General features: G+C 38.3%; 1 pseudogene and 1 gene segment (V, D, J or C); both read left to right on the forward strand.

Annotated features, from left to right (window-relative positions):
* Positions 1 to 6522: 6522 nt before the first annotated feature.
* On the forward strand, positions 6523 to 11817 carry LOC115784416 (immunoglobulin heavy variable 3-7-like; annotated as a pseudogene).
* A 4563-nt stretch (positions 11818 to 16380) lies between these two features.
* LOC115784417 (immunoglobulin heavy variable 3-74-like) lies at positions 16381 to 16814 on the forward strand. The segment is given in 2 exon segments: positions 16381 to 16420; positions 16522 to 16814. Coding segments are annotated over 2 exon segments (333 nt in total).
* Positions 16815 to 21411: the final 4597 nt, after the last annotated feature.

Consider the following 21411-nt stretch of genomic DNA (forward strand, 5'->3'; position numbering starts at 1 on the left):
AAAATATATATTTAAAAATTACAGACTATTTTATAAGATGCTGGATAATTACCTTCACTAAAGAGTGCATGAGAAATGAAACATCAAATATATACTGAAAGATCTTTTTTTTTTCATTTAAGGTTGGAATAAATAACTTGTTCATTTACAGGGTTTCAGAGCTCAGTAACATCCATGAATTAGAGAGACTATTTAACTATTAATTCTATTGTTAATTTGTAAATGCTTCATAGTTAACTTTTCTTTTCCAAAATCAAGCAAATACTGTTAATATAACTGAGTAACGTCTGTCTGTTGATGAGAAGACTGTACAGCTTTCATTATTTCAGCTCATACATATTAGATCCTGTGATGAGATTATTGGCTTCACATTAACAAACAACAGAAACTCTGAATCATCAGATAAATGAAATGACTGGACATTTTTTCACTGTCACATATCAATATTCTTTGATTCTTTATCTATTTTGATTTCTTTAAAAAACAAAAACAGAAAAACAAAAACAAGTCTGACAATTTTTTTCTTGCAGGAGTTTGAAGGAAGACCAAACTGGAGCGATCTCCCTCTGAGATGAAGAGACCTGGAGAGAGAGAGAGAGAGAGAGAGAGAGAGAGAGAGACAGAGAGAGAGAGAGAGAGAGAGAGAGAGAGAGAGAGAGTAAAGCTGTCATGTATCCTTTCTGTTTCCAGCCTGATTGGATCCATGACCTTTTCCACCAAGTTTGACTGGAGAGGAAAGATGAAAAATTTAACCCAATTATATTTTATACAAAGTTGCAAATCAGTCAAGGCAGACTTGAGACTTTATGCAAATTAAACAACCCTCTTGAAGCCAAATAAGAAACAAATAAATCTGTAAAGTATGAAAATAAAGAGACCAATAAATGAATCTTACAAATAATGGTAAAATAAATAAAGTCTAATCAACACTGATAAAATTCTCTGGTACCTCTTTTTGTAGTTATGTTAAAATTAAATGCAGTGTTACCATCAGTGACTTGTTTCACTGTCATTACAATTGTATCATCAATCAAATTAAAATATCCTCTGTGCATTTTCCAAGCATATTTTCATTACTTTGAATAACAGACTCCTTGATTGGCTCCTGTTAGATCCATTTCCAATGATGACTCATGTATTTGATTGTATGCAAACTCTTTGTCTTCCTGAGTTATTTGGCTTTAAGAACCTGACAGACTGCAGAGGCTCTGACTGTGTCAAATGACTTTTAGCAAAAACAATGTTTTCTCCAGCTCTGTTTCTGCTCTTAGCAGCTGGCTGTGAGTGTCTTTGTCTTTGTCTCTGCATTTTTTGGTTGTCATATATTTTGATAAGTTGCCACAATACATTTCCTTTTTCAACAGGTGTGAAGTGTGAGCAGCTGACACAACCAGCCTCTGTGACAGTACAGCCAGGTCAAAGTCTGACAATCACCTGTCAGGTCTCTTATTCTGTGAGCAGCTATTGGACTCACCGGATCAGACAGCCTGCAGGAAAAGGACTGGAGTGGATTGGAGTAGCACGTTCTGGATACACAACATATTATAAAGATTCACTCAGAAACAAGTTCAGCATTTCCACAGACTCTTCCAGCAACAGAGTGACCCTAAATGGACAGAATGTGCAGACTGAAGACAGTGCTGAGTATTACTGTGCCAGAGAGACACAGTAACACAAACCATCAGCAGAACTGAACAAAAACCCTTCAGTGCCTGAACAGTTGTAACATGAAGCCACCACAGGAGGAGCTCTTGGACCACTGTTGCTGTAAATGCCAGTTTACTGTGAAAAAGATAAACTGTACAGTTTGCACTAACATGATGAAATGATAATAAAATTAATTGATTCCTAAAAAAAAGGATCATGTTCATTTGACTGACATTTTTTAAAAATTGCTGTAAATGTGAATTCTGACAACATAAACATGTTTTATGTTTTGACATTTCCAAAAAGAAAACTTTACAGCAGTATGGGTTACAGCAACCTTTACACTAAGATAAAAATAATCAATATTTTTACAAATAAAAGTTTATGCTCAATATATTACCAAAATCATATCCAACAATGTTCTCATCCAGGGCATCAAATAATGTTATTTTGTCAGACATGTCATCACAGTCAGCATGATTGGATCCCACTTTGTAAAGGTTCTCTTTTAGGTGGGTGTCTGGGTGATGGCAGCTTTTCTACTCATGGGTTTTAGACACATAACACTATTCAGTTTTAAAAATATTGAGATTTGAGCCAAAATGCAGCCCTTCAAAACATGAACTCACACAGTGAAAAATGACCTTTGTTGAAAGGACCTGATAGGTTCAGATCATTTTAAAAACTCAGAGGACAAACACACAACTCTTTTGAACTTGCGCAAGGAGGAGAGATCCGTTCCTTGAACTCAGCTCTCAGCTGAGCGGAAGTTATCTGTCCTGGCGAACTGCTTCCTGCGCAGCGCTTTTATTCGGATTTTCACAATAAGATCACGTGGGTTACATCAAACGCAGTTTACAGCATGTAATAAACAACATTCTTGGCTTTTTCCTTACCATATATGGTCGTAAGCATACTGTGACATGTGCGCATGTAACATGGCGTATACGAGACACGTATCCTATATGTGTTCTCTGCAGGCCGAGAGCAGCCTGCAGGTAACTACAACTTCCTTTGTAAGAAATACCACCACGTGTTCCCATTTCAAACATAAAAACAACAGTCATATGCACATAAAACAACTTATAGAAAATATACAAACAGAAGATATGATAATTTATAATAAACAGAATGGAATTTATACCATAACTCCAACAGACCCAAGCACATAACAGCATGTAGCAGAGTATAATCCACATTCCTAATCATTAGTCTAAAGACAGACCACAGTCATAAATAGATTATCAGTTAGTGCAGCAAATAATCCAAAAAAGAAGGAACAGGCTAAAGATAAAGTCCAGGGATCATTTGGAAGACTGTACTGTACATGAGGTATACAACAAACAAGACAACAAGGAATACTAGGAGATGGCTGGAAGACTTAAATCCAAGGAGAGAAGATGATTTGGCACATTGGAGCTGAAAGGACATCCTTGCTTATGCATCAGTTTAAAGCAAATTAAATTAAACAGGATGTGCAGCACAGCTGCTCTATTTAATAACACCTATCAGAAAAATATAATTGTGTTCAATGCGAGTATTATTTAGGCTTATTTTAAATCAATTTATAATGTGGGTTTAATGTAGTGAGGTCATACTTCATAAGTAAAAATAAATACATAGTTAGATAAATAATCTCCACCCAGTCCGGTGAGCAAGAAAGACTGCAGAGGCTCTGACTGTGTCAAATGACTTTTAGCAAAAACAATGTTTTCTCTGGCTCTGTTTTTGCTCTTAGCAGCTGGCTGTGAGTGTCTTTGTCATACTCTGCACTTTTTGGGTGTCATATTTTTCAATGGGTGTGAAGTGTGAGCAATAAAAAGAAGAAAAAAGAAGCTAACCTTGATAAGGAATAACTCCTAATTAAAGTATACAGGAAGTGCATATTCACTGAACAGCAGCTGAGATCAGTGGAGTTCAGTCATCTCCTTCCTGTGAGGAGGAGTCAATACAAACTTTAAATAGTCATCATCTCTACATAACTGCCAGGGAGGACAGCAGAGATCAAACAGTTTAATATGATGGACTACAGGACAGGACTGCTTCTCTTAACTCTCTACTGGGCAGGTAGGAAGGTTTTCTCTGACTTCAGTATGCTTAAATATTTATTTTTGTAACCCTATTTAATTCACACGATCTTTGAAATCTTTCAGCAGGTGTTGATGGTCAGACTCTAACAGAATCTGAACCAGTCACCAAAAGACCAGGAGAGTCCCACAGATTGACCTGCACAGTCTCTGGATTCACACTCAGAAGCTACGCAATGGCCTGGATTAGACAGGCTCCTGGAAAAGGACTGGAGTGGATTGCTTATATAGGCACTTCTAGTTCTCCTCTCCGTTACTCTCAGTCAGTCCAGGGTAGATTCACAATCTCCAGAGACGACTCCAACAGTAAAATCTACCTACAGATGAACAGTTTGAAGACTGAGGACACAGCAGTTTATTACTGTGCCTGAGAAACACAGTGAGAGACAGAAACAGGAATGTCATACAAAAACTACTTCCTCTATTTGCTCTCACCGCCTGGAACTTTTAGCAATGTCAGTGTCACTTGTCTAGCATTTCACTATTCACTTTGAATAGTGCAGTAAATTAGTGCAATTTCATCCAGAAATGTTGAAATATCTGACTGTAGGCATGATGGCAGGGAACAGTGGACTCACTCACAGACTAACATGGCTGTAGGACAGGACATGAAAAAATATTTTCTTTGATAAATTATGCTGGAAAAGTTTAATTTTTAAATTACCAATTCAGAATAAATAACATTTTCATTAATAGTGCTTCAGAGCTTTATAACATCCATAATGTAAAAAGCACTGTGACTGTAATTTAATTACAAAACTGTTAATTTCTAAACAAACCATTAACAGTTAACAGTAAATATTATTTTTTCAGAATAAACCAATACTTTAAATATAACTAGGACAGCAGCAAAGTCCGTGTGTCAGTGAAAAGATGGAAGAACTACATAGTAGCTCTTTAAAGCAGATCTTACAGAGATTAGCAGCTTTACTCTAGCAAAAGCATCCAAAAGAATAAATTGTGAATAATTAAATAATCTGATGAATTTTAATTATGAGAATTTTTTTTTCACCATCGTCTGTCACATATCTGATTATTCTTTGATTTGGAACAGGTTGGATCAGTGGCTTTAAAATAATAAAAACAAAAAGACAAAAAATGCTTTGACAAACATTTTTTAGCCCCACCTTAATTGTGTGTTAACACGTGTTTGAAACTTTACTTTTTAAAAAATTCAAATGACCCTAACCTTTCAGTCACTTGACCCATGTGCCCTCAACATTTTACATCAATTTCTAAACTCACATCTTTATCAAGGGTTTAAATGGTTTATACCCAGCCTTAGCCTTTATAGTTTTGTAAGTACAGCTTTTAAACATTTCTCTGCACACCACAGAATCTGGGCCCCTCATGGTAACTACCAGCTGTATTTTATGAGTTGACAGGAGGTACAGTAGGCCTTTAATTCCTTTAGAAGCAAATTCAGTATTTGATAGAGAAATTCAACTAGTCATAGTCTACAGTGCACATAAATGGTGGCATTTCACAGTGTTAAATTTTAGGTCCTGTCTCCCCTCGTCCTTTGTCGTTTCCTCCCTCGGTGCTCTTCTGGGATAGACTGAGCTTGGACAGGATGGACTGCAGGACGGGACTGCTGCTCTTAACTATCTGCTGGGCAGGTGAAGATCAGTTACTGTAGCTTCTGTCATTAAAATGTTGTGAAATAAAAACACGTGATTATTGTTCTGTTTTTACAGTTCATGGTCAGACTCTGACACAGTCTGAACCAGTTGTTAAACAACCTGGAGAGTCTCACAGACTGACCTGCACCACCTCTGGACTGTCATTTAGTAGCATGGATGGCCTGGATCAGACAGGCTCCTGGAAAAGGACTGGAGTGGATTGCAACTGATGTTAATGGTGGCACCAACTATTACTCTCAGTCAGTCCGAGGCAGGTTCACTGTTTCCAGAGACAACAGCAGAGAGCAGCTGTTTCTGCAGCTGAGCAGCCTGAAGACTGAAGATTCTGCTGTTTATTATTGTGCTCGACACTCACAGTGACTGATTTTAGTTAAGCAGCTGAAAAAAATCCCACAGTGCTCATCAGACATATTTAGCTTATGTTTCAAATCCTCATCTGAAAAAAATGATAATAAACTGATTATTTTTTATGTTTGCTTTCTTTTGGAACCACTTCTGTTGCTTTTGCAAGTGTATTATATTTTAAGAGACAATCTACGATGATTTTGACACATTTAAGATACAAATCAAGTTTCTTTTTCAATCTCAGTGAAGCCAGTCTGCTCATATCAAAGTGATGAGCTTTGATAATTTGTAAGAAGTTAGATTTTCTTGTGATCTGCAGTCCTAAAATATCTGTTTTGGCTAGTTGGAATAATTTTGCTTTTACAGTTGGTCCCTGATTCTTATAGATAATAATGGTAATCACTGAAACAATAACAATATGTAGAGCAGATTGTATTGGAGCTTCAAGACCTGTTTCATAAATATCCTCTGTATTATCAGTCATATGTTTTTTCACATCAGCCAGCTAAATCGGCGATAGCTCATTATAATCAGAAATTAAATCATAAATTAATAATTTAAAAAAATCTCTCTAACATTACATTACATTTTCGGCCAGTGTTTGCACAATGAAATGAAAAAATAAATTACAGTTTGGATTAACAGTTTCTGCGTCAGTGATTGTTTGAGAGGATGACATCACCATTATCATCATGTAAATGTCTTTGTTCTTTCATTAATATGCAAACAGCTGCTTCTCATAAGAAAGGGACGTGTGAGATGACAGAAGAAGTCACATCAGGTCGGCTTCAGTATCAACCATGTTCTCTGCAGCTCTGATACTGCTGTTTGTTGCTGGATCCTGTGAGGAATTTTCAACTGATTCAAACAAATAAATTGAACAAGATCATGAATATTTAGCTCAAATATTGATATGTTGTTGACAAATGCTAAATAAATAAATGAATAATGGCTTTAATGTTTATTTCTGTTTTTACAGGTGTGTACAGTATTGATCTCATCCAGCCAGACTCAATGGTTGTGCAGCCTGGACAGTCTTTGACCATCACCTGTCGGCTCTCTGGTTATTCTTTGACTGATGGCAACTATGCAACAAGCTGGATATGACAGTGTGGAAGAAAACCGATGGACTGGATTTTTGATCAGTGGGGAGGAAGCAGTGGTGCCATTTATCAAAATGATGCTTTGAAGAACAAGTTCAGCTACAGCAGAGACATGTCTGCAGGAACAGTGACAATAACAGGACAAAATCTGCAGCCTGAGGACACAGCTGTTTATTACTGTGTGCGTCGCACCACAGTGATGCAAACCACCAAGAGTCCTGTACAAATACTGAACAACCAGCAACACTCAACCACACATGTATTACATCAAGTTACTTCTTTACAGAGATGTTATATAGCATTTAAAATGTATTTTACTTGAGACCTACATCAGTATAAAGAAATAAAGATTTTGGGAACCTCAGACTGACCCCTCTCTCAGGAAAATGACACATTAGATCAGCCTCTGTCTTTGAATAATGATGCTAATAATCCCTGTTAAAGCAACAATGAGGATTAAATTATGAATCTAATTCATTTTTTATTTTTCCATGTCTCTAATAAACCCTGCTAAAACAACAGTAATAGTGTTAATATTTGTTGTTTCACAAGAAAAATGAGTAAAAGGAACATAAATTTAAAACTATTCTTAATTGAATCCATGGAAGAAAACTCACTCAAACATAAAGGAAACCTTTCCTGAATCTTTCCTGAATTTCCTAAAGTGCTGTTTGTGGGAGTCATTCAGGTCACTTGATGTAGTCCAAGTGTGATGAATGAAGTATTTTTGGTCTCTGGTCAGTTTTTCAGAGGCTTCCAGCAAATTCTGTTCCCACGTCCACAGTTTAGAGGAAAACCATTAGTGCACTACATCATGTCTGCATTTTCCCCTCTAAAAGTATTCTAACAGCAGAGGCTCCAGTAGAGGGAGGTCTATGCAAACTCATCCTTCTTTATAAACACACCAACAGTAACAGGTAAAACACACAGACTGCTACATTTTTTTCAAACTCCAGAAAGAGCATCAGAAGCATCAGTGCTCACAGTGAGTGAAATGACAAATATGATCACCTGGACTTTATTATTTGTTCTGACCATTCATGGTAAGAAAGTGAAGAACAGTTACAAATAACTTTTTTTTTTTCTGATAGTATCATTTATAGTGATTTTCATTTGTCTACCTTAATTACAGCTGTTTGGTGTGATATCAGACTGAACCAGCCTCCTTCTGAGGTCAAAAGACCTGGAGAGACTGTGAAGATTTCATGTGTCACATCTGGTTATACGATGACAAGTTACAGCATGAACTGATATGACAGAAACCGGGGCGAGCTATGGAGTGGATGGGGTGGATAAACACAGATACAACTGCTGCTACCTATGCCAGCTCCTTTCAAAACCGTTTTACTTTTACTCAGGATGTTCCCAGCAGCACTCAGTACCTGGAGATCAAGAGTCTGACAGCAGAAGATTCTGCTGTTTACTTCTGTGCTCGATTGCACAGTGACTAAAAACAGAAGAACAGCTGTACAAAAACTTTGAGTAGCCATGTGACTTCAAAAACTTGGATTCTTTTGCACAAGCAAAAGATCTTTCATGACTCCAACAGTCACGGTGTTTTATATTGTAAGGTAAAGACTCAACAATAATATATAACATTCATTTCGAGTAGCTGGGTGACATTAAAACAATATTTAATTGGTTTAATTAGTGCAAGCAAAGACTTCCTTCTTTGTTGAAGTAGGAACCTGAATTCTCTCATACTGACTTTTACAGTCTAATGAAGGAGTGGAGACTCTGGATCAGACAGGTTATTGTGAAAGGATTAAAGTGGATTCTGACTAAGTTACTGGCACATAATGAACTTTAGTTCTTGACAGAAGTGAAAATTTCATAGTGGAATTGTTTGAGTTGCTCCAACAGGTCAACACTGCAGTGAAACTACAAGACAAGAAACATGTTTCTAAGCAACAATGTGACAGATTAACTGACAAATCAATACACTGTAAACAGAAGATTAATGATGAATAAAATTTAAGATGTAAAACTGATCTGTCCATTTTCTAATCTGACTTTGGAGCTCTTATTAACTTGATGTCAAATGCAAACTCTTCTTAATGAGAAAAAGATGATTTTAAAGGCTGATGTTTCCATCATATTTCACCCTTTTCTGTAGCAGCTGTTCACCTTAGAATATAATATAAGACTTACTTTGAAGAAGACAACATGATCATAAGCTAATGCTTGATCCATCTTATTCTCTTAGCATCTGTGACACAGTTTAGATTTGGCAGCCTGAAGTGGATTACAGTGGTATTGATGCAAACGTTAAGGATTTGCTTAAAAAGACTGCAAAAAGATTTCTTTGTTCAAATGCACAGGCCAGCTCAAGTACAGAAGAATCTGTCATCATAATGAATCATGTCACTCATACCCCTCACACCCAAAATTATCACGGTGAAAGTTGGATTTCACGCTGTCAAAAGACAGATTTTTTTTTCCCATGAGAAATAAGAAAACCTCAGAACATACAGTTCTGTTTGTCCTTTGAGCTCAATGTAAACCAAACATTTCCTGCTCAAATCATTTTCTCTGTGTCTCTGTCAGGGATCATCAAGCATTCATTTTGCTAAAGTCATAAAATGGCATTTTAGATAAAATGACTTTAAACAAGCCTTAACCCCTGTGTGGTGTCCCTAAAAGTGTGGAGGGACTCTGTCCCTTCATCCTGTCCTCCTCCTACATGGTCTGAGCAAACTCAAGTCCGGGACTCTAACCTTCAGTATATGAGTCAGCTGCTCATCTAGGTGAGCTAGAAGAGCAACATCTTTTCATCTGTCAGTTCCAAAAGAACCCTGCCAGCAGCCAGCAAGTGGAGAAATATGGATGGCAAAAAAAAGTTGAAACTGAAAGTTCTTCTTGAACAAAGACTGAACCACCCGCATGGCTGCCAATGGGGTGCAATCACAGCCAGCACAAATGGCAGTTACTGCTGTGCAAAGCATCAAATCTGATTTTAACTTTTCATCCCAACTGCCATCTAGAAATTCGTAGCAGGAGATGTCCCCTGGTCTGTTCTAGAGGCCTCTAATTAATGTGTGTGGATCCACACAGGAATACACAAAATTTATGTATCAGGCGTGTCACGACCAGCCAATACAGCATAACATGGTTGTATTAATTGTAACAGGTCCAAGTAATACACATGCATATTATACATATTATTAAAGATAATTCAAATTGATTCAACAAAAAACAACAAAAAATCATGATAATCAATTTCTTGTTTTTTTCTTTTTTTTTCTTACAGGAGTCAGTCAGGCTGAAACCAGATATGTGTAATATCTGGGTTCAGCCTGACAGACTATAATTTGTACTAGATACGAGATACAATAAAATTAGAAAAAACACCCAGTCTGAAAGAAATATATTTCTGAGAGGAGACATAATATCAAGTTTAAGATTTTTTTCTTACATAAGACAGCAGATGTACAATATAAAATTAAAATTACAGATTATAGTTAGGGCTGGATCAGATGACCTTGACACCCCCCCACTTAGTTATGTTGCAATAGGCCTAGGATGCTGGGGGGTTCCCCTGATACTACTTGATACACTGATTGCGCTTCTTTCACTCACCTCTTTTCATTCTGTGTTTATACCCCACTCTGCATTTATTCATTAGTTGCTATTAATCTCAGGCTCTCTTTGACAGCGTTTCTTTTGTCCTGTCTCCCTCCCCTCACCCCAACAGGTCTTGTTGAGTGCTTGCTCATAAGGAATCATTTGATTGTTGGGTTTTTTCTGTAATTATTGTTGTTAGGTTTTGTCTTACAATATAAAGCAATTTGTTTAATGTTTGTGGTCATTTTTCTGTACATTGTAGTTAAAACATAGCAGACATCCGGTGTCACGTTGTTAAGGAGACTACTTGTACTGCATGTACCCAAAGGTGTATTAAACAGGTTATATTAGAGAAAGGTCTATGCAAATGAATTTCCCATTTTTCATTAACCTTTTTATCATCTGGTCAAAACATATGGCTTCATTTTAGTAATTCTTTGATTACAAATTTCAGTGTCCACTTTGATAGTTAGGGTAGTTTGAACTTATGGTTACCTGGACAGTTTTTTGTTGTTAGTATTCATGATAAAAAAAATAAAATCTGCAAGTACAGAAGAAAAAGAAAATCTGTACTTTTACATCTAGTTATCACAAGTTATTACCCATGTCGGCGACAGCTGGGGAGTGGATTTGATGTTTGAAAAATAAAAACTGCTTCTTACTGTATGTTAGCTCCTTACAAAGTCATTTCAGGCTTTCTCAAAATGTGTCTTGGAGCACTGACCTCTAGGTCAAGAGGCTGAAAGCAGCGGTTTCTGCTGTTTATTACTGCCCTTGATTATACAAGCATTCTTAAGCACAGAAACATCTGGCATCATCTTGACTCAGTTTTCTATTAAGAAAGTTTTTTTTTTTTTTTATTTCAGGCATATACTGCTTGTCTCCTCCTCTAATTGTCCTTCATGTGGCTGGAGGAGGAGTCAATACAAAAGCACTGATAGCTTGTACAGCTTTATATCTGACTGCAGAGTGGATGACAGAGAACAGTGGACTCTCAGCTTAACATGATGAGCTGTAAGACAGGACTGCTGTTTTTAACTCTCTGCTTGGCAGGTGAAGAACTTTACTGATGTTCATCTAAAATATTTGGGTCCATGCTTTGAAGTTGAAGTCTTTGATTTTTTTTTTTCTTGATAGGTGTTAATGGCCAAACTCTAACAGAGTCTGAACCACCATTTAAACAACCTGGAGAGTCTCACAAATTGACCTGCACAACCTCTGGACTGTCATTCAGCAGCTACTGGATGACCTGGATCAGACAGGCTCCTGGAAAAGGTCTGGAGTGGATTGCTACTGATGGAGGTGATAGTGGCAAATTCTACTCACAGTCAGTCCAGAGAAAACAGCAGAGAGCAGCTGTATCTGCAGATGAACGGCCTGAAGACTGAAGATTCAGCCGTTTATTATTGTGCTCGAGTCTCACAGTGAGAGGACTTGTTTAAGCAGCTGTACAAAATCTTACAGCTGTTACTGATCTTAAAGGTCTTAATGGATCCACTCACATAATTTATTCCAACCCATTTATATAATTTTTCCTTCACTCCAAATAAAACAAATTTTTTTTTTTTTTTAATTCACACACTGTTTTATATCTGACACACGGTTTAAGGTATGACACTGTTAGTTACCTTCATTAAAGAGTACAAGAAAAAGAAAGTATCATCAAAATGATACTGCTGATTCTGGTGGCCGGTATTCCTCCTACAGCACAGGAGCAGCATTGCACCAAACCTGCAATATGCACAAACTATTCCCACGCAAAAGATGTGCTCAGTGTGTTCATTCAAAAATATAAATCTAATATAAACTATATCTTAGCTATGCTGTATTAAAAGGTAAATTGTTTTTTAGCATCAAGGTTAACAGTGTTATTTTTTTAAAGCATTTGTTTGAGAACAGAGTGTGCAGTGAATCCCAGTGAGAACAGTTAGACAACACAAAAAATGGTGAGACACTGAGGCTTACACTACTTTATTCTAATAAAAAAGAGCAAAACTGATTATTAGATACAACAGCAAAAATATTCATGATATTGTATGATAGGTAGTCATAAAATACTTAGAAGCTATTTAACTGAATTTGAATACCAAAGGGCTCCTGTAGAGGGAGGTCTATGCAAATTTTTACTCCTTTATAAACACATCATCACCAATCCTCATTTTATTTGATACATGACATCTTGGGCACTTTTTTAACCAAACAATCATTGTGAATATAAAGTGTTGTAAATTATGGAACACATGATTACCTGGAGTTTATTCTTCATTGTTTGTTTCCATGGTATGAAATATGTGTTTTCTTTAAAACACCAAAGACAAGTCTGATCAACAATGATCACATTTTTTTTTTTTTTTTTTACAGGAGTTCAGAGTGAGGTCAAACTGGAGCAGTCTCCCCCTGAGGTGAAGAGACCTGGAGAGAGAGTGAAGATGTCATGTATTATATCTGGTTATAGCCTGACAAGCCATTATTTGCACTGGATACGACAGAGGCCGGGGAGAGCTCTGGAGTGGATTGGGAGGATGAACACAGGAAGAAACTCTGCTAGCTATGGCAGCTCTTTTCAAAGTGGTTTCATCATGACTGAAGAAGACTCCAGCAGCAGACAGTACCTCGAGATCAGCAGCCTGACTGCAGAAGATTCTGCTGTTTACTTCTGTGCCCGTGAAAGCACAGTGACTGAAAACAGAAGAACAGCTGTACAAAAACCTCAAATAGCCATGTGACTTCAATGGCTTTTTTCTGCACATATGAATGAGCGTTCCATTGTCATTTCAGCTGTTAACTTATTGCTGCTGTGTAAGCCATATATTAGAGTTCATCAGTAACTTCATCTGGAGGAGAAAGGTGAAATGCTCAGAATCAAAATACAGTAATAAGTCAAAGTTGCACAAATTGGACTTTCGCTCTAGTCGGATGGCTTCTGCAGTCCCGATTTTTCCTAACCTTAATTCCAATAAAATCTTCAACTATATCAGATCATACAAGTCAAATTTTTGCCTATCTCAGATAAAAAATCTGGTCCCATTGTAATACATTTCCAATTAAATGTGATCGTATAAGTCGGGTGAGTTTAGCACTAGACTGTCAGCTGTCCTAGTTCAGCTCCTTTATAGCCTGCAGAAAGAAGCTCCTCCTCAGCCTCTCAGTGTTAGCCTTCAGGGAGCGAAAGCGCTTCCCTGACCTCAACAGAGAGAAGAGTTCATAGTTGGGATGGCTGGGGTCTTTCACAATCTTTCTGGCTTTTGTCTGGCACCACCTGTAGTAGACGGTCTGCTGGTTAGGAAGTTCAGTCCAAATGATGTGTTGTGCTGAATGCACTAGTCTTTGAAGAGCTTGTCTGTCCTGCTTGGTGCTGTTTCCAAATCAGATGTCAGGTGTAGAAGTTCCACAGTACCTTGGAGGGCAGTCTGAAGTCTCTTAGACGTCTGAGGTGGTAGAGATGCTGGCAAGCCTTCTTTGCAGTGGAGCTGGTGTGGCAAGACCACCACAGGTCCTGTGAGATGTGTATGCCAAGGTACATTATTTGAAGCACATGATATAGCTCATAAATCTATATTTCAGCCATCTGAGAAGAACACCATACATCCTGATCACTCTATGTCAGCAGCACAGCTGTCTGGTTGATGTTTTAGGACAAAATAAATCTTCACCCGCAGAATAAGAAACAACTTTTTTACAGAGCTGTTGCCTTCATACGTCTTCCTCTGCCGCCAAAGCACTGATTCCAAGGACAATAAGATACTCTACACAAACTGCTCTATAAACAGATCTGTGACACACACACACACACACACACACACACACACACACACACACACACACACACACACACACACACACACACACACACACACACACACACACACACACACACACACACACACACACACACTTTCACAAGACCATTATCATGAAAACAAAGAAATAAAATGCTCCACTTATTTTTATCATGTAGAGAGATCCCAAAGAAGAACTACAAGTTTATGTTTAGTTGCTGTTGTTTTAATTAAACTGTTTTCTTCTTCCTGTGAGGGAGAGCCAATGCTCGTCTTAGCTGTCTGCAGGGAGGACACCAGAGAACATGAAGGTCAGATTCACCAACTCCAGAGATGACTCCAGCATTAAAACCCATCTACAGATGAACTGCCTGAAGACTGAGGGCACAGCAGTTCATTACTGTTCCAGAGAGACACTGTGAGAGGCAGAAATACAGGGGTTGGACAATGAAACTGAAACACCTGTCATTTTAGTGTGGGAGGTTTCATGGCTAAATTGGACCAGCCTGATGGCCAGTCTTCATTAATTGCACATTGCACCAGTAAGAGCAGAGTGTGAAGGTTCAATTATCAGGGTAAGAGCACAGTTTTGCTCAAAATATTGCAATGCACACAACATTATGGGTGACATACCAGAGTTCAAAAGAGGACAAATTGTTGGTGCACGTCTTGCTGGCGCATCTGTGACCAAGACAGCAAGTCTTTGTGATGTATCAAGAGCCACGGTATCCAGGGTAATGTCAGCATACCACCAAGAAGGATGAACCACATCCAACAGGATTAACTGTGGACGCAAGAGGAAGCTGTCTGAAAGGGATGTTCAGGTGCTAACCCGGATTGTATCCAAAAAACATAAAACCACGGCTGCCCAAATCCCGGCAGAATTAAATGTGCACCTCAACTCTCCTGTTTCCACCAAAACTGTCCGTCGGGAGCTCCACAGGGTCAATATACACGGCCGGGCTGCTATAGCCAAACCTTTGGTCACTCGTGCCAATGCCAAACGTCGGTTTCAATGGTGCAAGGAGCGCAAATCTTGGGCTGTGGACAATGTGAAACATGTATTGTTCTCTGATGAGTCCACCTTTGCTGTTTTCCCCACATCCGGGAGAGTTACGGTGTGGAGAAGCCCCAAAGAAGCGTACCACCCAGACTGTTGCATGCCCAGAGTGAAGCATGGGGGTGGATCAGTGATTGTTTGGGCTGCCATATCATGGCATTCCCTTGGCCCAATACTTGTGCTAGATGGGCGCGTCACTGCCAAGGACTACCGAACCATTCTGGAGGCCCATGTGCATCCAGTGGTTCAAACATTGTATCCTGAAGGCGGTGCGGTGTATCAGGATGACAATGCACCAATACACACAGCAAGACTGGTGAAAGATTGGTTTGATGAACATGAAAGTGAAGTTGAACATCTCCCATGGCCTGCACAGTCACCAGATCTAAATATTATTGAGCCACTTTGGGGTGTTTTGGAGGAGTGAGCCAGGAAACGTTTTCCTCCACCAGCATCACGTCGTGACCTGGCCACTATCCTGCAAGAAGAATGGCTTAAAATCCCTCTGACCACTGTGCAGGACTTGTATATGTCATTCCCAAGATGAATTGACGTTGTATTGGCCGCAAAAGGAGGCCCTACACCATACTAATAAATTATTGTGGTCTAAAACCAGGTGTTTCAGTTTCATTGTCCAACCCCTGTAGAAATATAATACAAAAACTATTTCATTTTTTATCCTACCCAAAGGTTTATTTTATATTGTCAGTGTCAATTGTCCTGAATTGTTGTTGACTATGTAGACAGTGAAACAATAATCAGTTCACTTCAGATAAATCTTCTCTTTGAAAACAAATATTTTAAGCTGCAGCCCACTTTGTTTGAGGGCCAAAATATTATAAAGCATTTTAGATTAACTGCCTTTAGAGGAAACAGACAATGCAAAGCCCAGTCTACCCCATGATTAAAAAAACCCAGAGAATCATCTACACTGACCTGTTCAGTCTCTGGATTAATCACTGGTTTCATCAATGTGCTACAAGTGAGTGAGTTTGACACAGCATACATTACTATCAGTTTCTCAGACTGTCTTTAGTTAACTGCACTGATGGCTTCTATGTTCACTTCTATGCAAACTTGACTTCCTATTTGGCTATAAAAACATCTCATCAGACCGTGGGGTGGATTCACAGCTCATCAGATTCACCAAACATGTTTTCTGTAGCTCTTCTCCTGCTGTTGGCAGCTGGATGTAAGTCTCTTTACATTTGTCATAGCCAGCATTTCTCCTTTTGTAACATGACTTGAGAGTTTGTCACAAAACTTTATGTATTTTATTTATTTTTTTAACAGGTGTGAAGTGTGAACAGCTGACACAGCCAGCCTCCATGTCAGTGCAGCCGGGTCAACGACTGACCATCAACTGTCAGGTCTCTTATTCGCTTGGCGGCTACTACACGCACTGGATCCGGCAACCTGCAGGGAAAGCACTGGAGTGGTTCAGTAGGGACAGTGATGTCAAAGATTCACTAAAGAGCAAGTTCAGTGTTAAATTAGACTCTTCGAGCAACACAGTGACTTTAACAGGCCAAAATTTGCAGCCTGAAGACACTGCTGTGTATTACTGTGCCAGAGAGCCACAGTGACACAAACTATCAGCAGACTTGAACAAAAACCCTGCAGTGCCTGAACGTCTGTAGCATGAAGTCACCAGAGGAGGCGCTCTCAGACCAGCTTTAACTGAGATGAGCAGTTTACCTTGACATTCATGAGAAACTGACTATAAGACAGATTCAGGCAGCGTTGGGTGTAAACGTGTTCCAAAGTAACATTTTACTGAACTGTTTATGTTTGCAGTAAGGAGAAACCAACTGTGGTCATGTTTCTTAGGTTTTCATTGGGAATTTTTAACTTAACTTTAAATAACAAAAGCACAGTTTAATATTGTGATACTGCATAATCTAAAATAAGTTATTTCACAAGTCAGAAACAACCACATTTATGAACTTCAGTCAAAACAAACAAACAGAATCAGCATCAACATAAGACATCTTCTCTGTAGCTCTGAAATACTGTCAGCTGAATCCTGTGAGGAGCTCTCACATTATTAACTACACATATGAACACTGACTAAAAACACTGCAATGCTAAATTTCATTGTGGAAAATGCAAAGACAAACAAACATCTTTGAATCCTTTTCAAATGAATTCTGGAAAAAAACATTATTGATTTCTCTTCAGGTGTTTTTAAAAAGGTATTTTAATCAAAAGAATTAAAAAAATATAGAAATAATTATGTGCCCATCTGTTTTAACACTGAATATCCAAATTAATTATTCAACTGCAAATGCACACTCACTTTATTCAAAGACATCTTCATCCTCAAACCTCATCCTCCTAATTGAAGTAAAGTGTGTGATGGCATCAGTAAGAGGACAGAATAACTGGCATCAGATCAGCATCATCATCAGCCATGTTTTCTGTATCCTAACAGCTGGAACCTGTGAGAAACTGCTGGATTCATGCAACTAAACACAGTAGAAATGCTGAAAAATCAAATTAATAATGGCTACAATGCTGATTTCTGCTCCCACAGGTGTGTATTGTATTGATCTCACCCAGCCGGACTCTGGTTATTCTTGCATCAGACAACATGAAGGAAGACAAACAGATTGGATGTTCATCATGTGGTCTGATGGGAGTGCTGAAAAAAATAATGCTTTAAAGAACAAGTTCAGTGTCAGCAGAGACACTTCTGCTGGAACAGCAACAATAACAGGATAGAACCTGCAGCCTGAGGACACAGCTGTTTATTACTGTATACCACAGTGACAGAAACTAGCAGACCTGTGCAAATACTCAGCAACCAGCAACTCACAACCTGTAAAGAAAAAAAATAATCATGATATGAGATACGGAGTTTGTTGAGTATGGGAAAATATAATAATACAATAGAAAACATATTTTTCTTTTATTTTTTTTTTTTTTTCTATTTAAGGTTAAAACCTGCAGAAGGTGGTCCATGCAAATATGTCATCTCTTATAAACACACAATCATCAACTCTATACAGAAAATAATTCATTCATACTATAGCTATACTATGACCTACCATTACCGTGTAGTTAAATTATCAGCGTTCAGTATGAAATACACTAAAATTTTGTCCAAGTTTTCTTCCCATCTCGATCCTTCCAGTGAGGAAAAGTCAGAGTGAAACTCAGATGTCTTTCATTTCTGCTTCTTTAATAAAAGCAACGATGACAGACAGCAGTGGACTCACAGTGTAACAGTATGGGCTAAAGGGCAGAACTGCTGCTTTTGTCTTGATGCATGTTTACATGTCCCAGCAGGTTATTTATCTCACTTGGATTCAGTGTTTTAAGTGGAAGAAACTATTTTTGGTTAAGTGGATGGGACAACACTGAATAGCTGCCTTATCACAGCACAACTGCAAACTATTCAAACCTACAGGTCAGGTCCTGGTCTTTCAGTGATTTCAGCCTTTCCCCAATTCTACATGAATAGTACACACGGTCATCAATTAACTGTCATGACAATTTGTATGAGAACAATAGATTTGCATATTTATAATATTAATTAAAAACATGTCAAGTTTACTTAAATAAATAGAAGGTCACACTATAGTAAATGTGACCTCTGACATTAAAAAAGTGAAATGCAGTCCAGTCATAATATTTATTAAAATATAATTTATTTAAAAATATGGAAATAAAAGTGTCACTAAAAAGGGAGTGGTGCATCTGTGTTTCAGTGAGAGAACCAATCAGCTCAAATCATTTCAGCTTCAACAGCAATCATGTTCACTCTGATGCTGCTGCCGGCTGCTGGATCCTGTGAGGAACTTTTAATGGATTCATTCTAATAATCTCTAGAAACACTAAATATTCAGATGAATGATGGAGATAATGTTAATGTCTGTTTCCACAGGTGTGTACAGTATTGATCTCATCCAGCCAGACTCAGCGATTGTGCAGCCTGGACAGTCTCTGACCATCACCTGTCGGGTCTCTGGTTATTCTTTGACTAGCTATGGAACATGCTGGATCAGACAACATGCAGGAAAACCATGGGACTGGATTTTATGCATGTGGTATGATGGGAGCAATAGCAAAAATGATGCTTTAAAGAACAAGTTCAGTGTCAGCAGAGACACTTCTGCAGGAACAGTGACAATAACAGGACAGAATCTGCAGCCTGAGGACACAGCTGTTTATTACTGTGCACGAGAGGCACAGTAATACAAACCACTGACAGACCTGCGCAAATACTCTGAACAAATACTGTAAACCCCTGGAAATACCAGATACCATAAAAGTAATGCTATAAAAGTGATTGTGAAAATCAGAAACTCTATGAAAATAATTTTACATTATAGTCTAACAATAAAATGAAGTGCAGTTGTCAAGGTTCAGCACATGACAGGCTAAAACCATGTTCAGAACCAGCAACCAGCAATTAGGAGTCAGTGTGAAAATCAGAGTCACTTCTACTTATCAGACAGGGAGCAGAGGACTCACAGTTTAACAGTATGGACTGCAGGACAGGACTGCTTTTATCTGTTGAGCAGGTTGAAGACTTTTATCATACTGACTTGTGTTTGTCTTTTTATAAATTACCAGCTCATAGCAAATGGCAGTTTTACTTTGACAGGTGCTGACAGCTTGACTAAGTCTGTGAAAAAAAAGGTCTTGAGAATCCCACAGACTGATCATCACACTCTCTGGATTCAAATTCAGTGAATCCTGGGTGGTTTGCTGCTAACACATACAGTATGAGAGTGTTTATATTTATTACGCCTTCTCAGCACTGACCCACCAAAATGACACAAAATAAAACGTTGAAGGCTAAGTCAACATCTCCAAATACAACACCAGAGAGCTGTTGGTATCTGGTTTTAATGAACATGCAAACACTGATTCTTTCCATCAGAAATAACCAAATGAAAAATGGACTCACATCCCAGTGCTAACAGTGAGTGTATGTTAAACAGTTTGTTTGCTAAAACCACAGTTGCAGTATCACTGACACAGTGAATTTAGACATTAATGTTGCCGTTCTTATCAAAACACTAGAGAGCAGTCGGTGTCAAATCTCTCTGTCTAAAAAACAACTAGATCAGCAATTGCTGCAATTTAATGTTTGAATTTGGAAGAAGTGAATGTGATTCATTAAGCCACAGAATTCAGTTAAAATTTTTAATGATTGGACTCTGATGATCAAGAATACTGTAGCCGAACAGGAACCCAGAGGTGATAGATGTTAGGAACAATGTCCTGGAGTCTAGATGATGGAAGATGAAGATGGAGGCGTGGATGAGTCGCTGAGTGAGGCAGAGATGGAGACAAGGTGGTTACACGAATGACAGCCTGAAATGCAGAATGACAGAAGAGTACAGAGATTTGAAACATGCAGATTCTGGCTCGCAGAGGGCGGGCAAGAAAATTATTAGACTAGAGTAATGATGTCAGTATTGAGTTTGAGACAGTGTGAGAAATGGGAAGTGATGTAAAGAACAGACTAACAGCTGGAAACCCAGGAGAGCAGGCTGATAAGTGATTACAGATCTTCCTTATTGAACTTTAGTTCACGTTTCTGCTCAAACTCCTGTTAAACAAAGTCGTGGTCAGAGGAGGACTCAGTGCAAATGTTTGGATGTCTACCAGCTCTACTGCTCAGACAGACAGTATCTGAAGCAGCAGTTAAAAGACCAGGAGAATCTCACAGATTCTGGATATAACTTGGTGATGACAGCATGCACTGACTGGGACAGATTGCAGGAAAATGTCTGAAGTGGATTGTTTATATCAGATATGACAGTGCTTACGCGTGTTATTCCAAGTTAGTCCCAGCTTGGTTTAGAACAGACAGCAGCTGTTGACTTATGACTAAAGAATCTGGTGTTTATTTATTCTGACAAAGAAAGCTTTCCAGAATTATATGAATAAACAAATAAATGAATAAATAAGGATGTCTGAGGTTGTAACTTAAGGTTCTCATATTCCCTCATTTCCATCTTTGTTTTTCATATACAATGTACCACAGGTCCTAGTGTCATTTACCACCTAACAGCTGTGATCCAAGTACAGTTCTCTCCTCCCTATGATGGATAAACACAGCACATAACACCTGCACAGCATTATTAACAATACTGAATAGAAAGCATAAACACAACCAGCTAAAAACAAGTGTACACTGCAAGTAGTTCAGACATCATTCTTTCT

Source organism: Archocentrus centrarchus, chromosome 8, assembly GCF_007364275.1.
Source record: "Archocentrus centrarchus isolate MPI-CPG fArcCen1 chromosome 8, fArcCen1, whole genome shotgun sequence".
NCBI lineage: Eukaryota > Metazoa > Chordata > Actinopteri > Cichliformes > Cichlidae > Archocentrus > Archocentrus centrarchus.